General features: G+C 58.9%; 1 protein-coding gene across 1 annotated transcript; it reads left to right on the top strand.

The window, feature by feature from the left end:
* Window positions 1-354: 354 nt before the first annotated feature.
* Window positions 355-614, top strand: VDBG_09715 (hypothetical protein; the record flags this gene model as incomplete). Its single annotated transcript, XM_002999949.1, has 1 exon — window positions 355-614. One exon carries the CDS (start codon window positions 355-357, stop codon window positions 568-570), a length of 216 nt encoding a protein of 71 aa, XP_002999995.1.
* Window positions 615-2,269: the final 1,655 nt, after the last annotated feature.

Consider the following 2,269-nt stretch of genomic DNA (forward strand, 5'->3'; position numbering starts at 1 on the left):
GGGTCGAAGGTCGGCCTGCAGGGCCCAGACTGCCCCCGCTGCCGGCGTTTCATGTGGCGCCCGCTGGCGCTGCGCTTTCAGACTGGCATTCCTGCGCAGCGAGCCCTTCTTCTTCAGAGTGTTCCCACGGCTGGGAAGGCTGAGGTGGTCCTCGCCGCTGTTGGACGCGTACGAGTTGGAGCGCTGCATGTTGTTGGCAGTGTGGCCGTCAATAATGCTGCTGCCGCGCTGGCTGGCGTCCCATTCCTCGGTGAAGCGGCCGTGATTTGATGATGGCACAGCCAAGGAGCTGGCGGCTTGCTGTGGGTATATGGGATGCGATGTGTGAGCGTTGGCGAGGGTGTTTTGACGGAGATGGGCAGAGTATGGATCGTGGCCGTGGCCGTTGGCTGGTGCGTCAAAGGCGTCGGAATGCAGGGCAGCAGGAGTGCGCGCTGTGTGGGAAGGTGGAGGGGGATATGCAAGGTTTTGAGTAGGATCTGGGTTTGGGTTCGGGTAGCCAGCACTGGTGGTGGTGGTGGCATGGGAGGCCATGGCGACGGGCGTAGGGACTGGACTGCACTAGTTTAAAAAGTCAGGTTGAGACGAGACAAGACACCAGAGCTGTCGGTCGCAGGGTGTGTTGGGAAATTCTGACGCAACCCACGGCCAAGGTAATGACGATGACGACGGAAGGCCGGCTAGAGGGGGGTGGGTTGCTGGCTCGCTGTTCCCGTCCGCCGCAAAGGTAAAGGGGGGGGATGGTTGAATGGGGTTGGACGGGGTACCTACCTACCCTTCAGAGAGGCCAAGGCCAGCAGCTGGTCAGTGAGTCGAGACGGGCCAGAGCTGTACTGGTAAGGTAAGGTAGGACAGGAGGGCGCTGAAGGGGGTGATCAGACCAATGCGGTCATAGGCTGGCAATGGGCAGCGATGTGAGGCTAGTGTGGTGTAGATGTTCCAGATGGTAGCCCAATGCGGAGACGTCTGGTTGGGTAATTGGGTAACGCAGCTGTGAAGCCCGAGTCGAGGTTGGTGCTAGCTGGGTGTGGATTCGCTAGCTGCTGGGCGGCGCTCGGCGCGAGAATGGTGGAATGAGGGGGATGCCGAAGGGAGAATCGGGATGGACGGGTCAGGAATTGAGGCTATCGTCGACTCAGTAGTTTTGTCGGTTTCTGGTGATGGAAGAGGGTGGGTGGAGGAGGTTAGGTTTGTTTAAAAAGAAGGCAGAGTCAAGCTGCGGAGGCATGTACGCATATAGCCAAGCCGTTTAGATGAGCGGGAACGGGAAGACAGCAACAGTAGGCAAAGCAGGCAGGCAGGCAACAACAGGCACACGGATGAAGATGACAAGGTCAATGGAACCCTGCGCACATCATCGTTAGAGGGGGGGTCCCTTGGGCAACCTGACGGCCAGGGACGCGCAAGTGGGCACAGGCGACGGTGCGCTCCCCTGTCTTAGGTACCTAGGTAGGTCCCTGCCCCAGATTTCGTAGGACCTCGGGGGACAGGTCCAGGGCGCAGCACAGCAAGAGCACACCACGGCGCAGAGCTTGGAGTAGCCACCTTCGTACTGACGGGAGCAAAACATCTAACATGGCCGAACGCGCAGGCAGCTTCACAACAGAGATAGCTCAACCAAAGGGAGCAAAAGACCAAAGGGAAGAAAAAAAAAAAAAAAAGAAACAACGCGTGCCGCTCCACCATCCAGCGAATGCAGCCATTGCTGCATGCTCTGCCCAGGTGCCACGCCTCTGGAAAGGTCCCCGCCAACTTCTGGTATGACGTAGCCAGCCCGTCGACCACGCCGTACACCTCGGTCGTGCGAGCCACTCGCCATGGGTGACAAGACCTTTCATTGCTACCACACTGCCGATTCTCCCTCTATCCGGCATCGACGCGACCCGAGCTTTCCGTCGACCAGCTTCAGCTTCGTCTTGTTCCCTACCCTGTTGCAGCATGCATCATCATCCAGCAGAGAACCTCGCCCCACAGGATTTCGCGGCCTGCTAGCGCTATCCGTGAACCTGGCAGCGCCAACGCTGCCCACCCGGGAACACCGAAATGCCGTCGAAAATCGTGAGCACATCGACATGACCCTTGCCCCGAGCCGACAATCACTATCCTAATCAGCTTTGCACGATACCAATGCCACCACATAGAGGGAAACAAAAACCTGGCGCACAGGCAACTCCGACTCGGCAGCTACAGGGGAGGCGAGCAGACTAACTACACGGCAGACAGATCTCCCGTTCCACTTGCGCCCTCCTCCAGCAGATCTACTGCTTCC

Source organism: Verticillium alfalfae, genomic scaffold (assembly GCF_000150825.1).
Source record: "Verticillium alfalfae VaMs.102 supercont1.16 genomic scaffold, whole genome shotgun sequence".
NCBI lineage: Eukaryota > Fungi > Ascomycota > Sordariomycetes > Glomerellales > Plectosphaerellaceae > Verticillium > Verticillium alfalfae.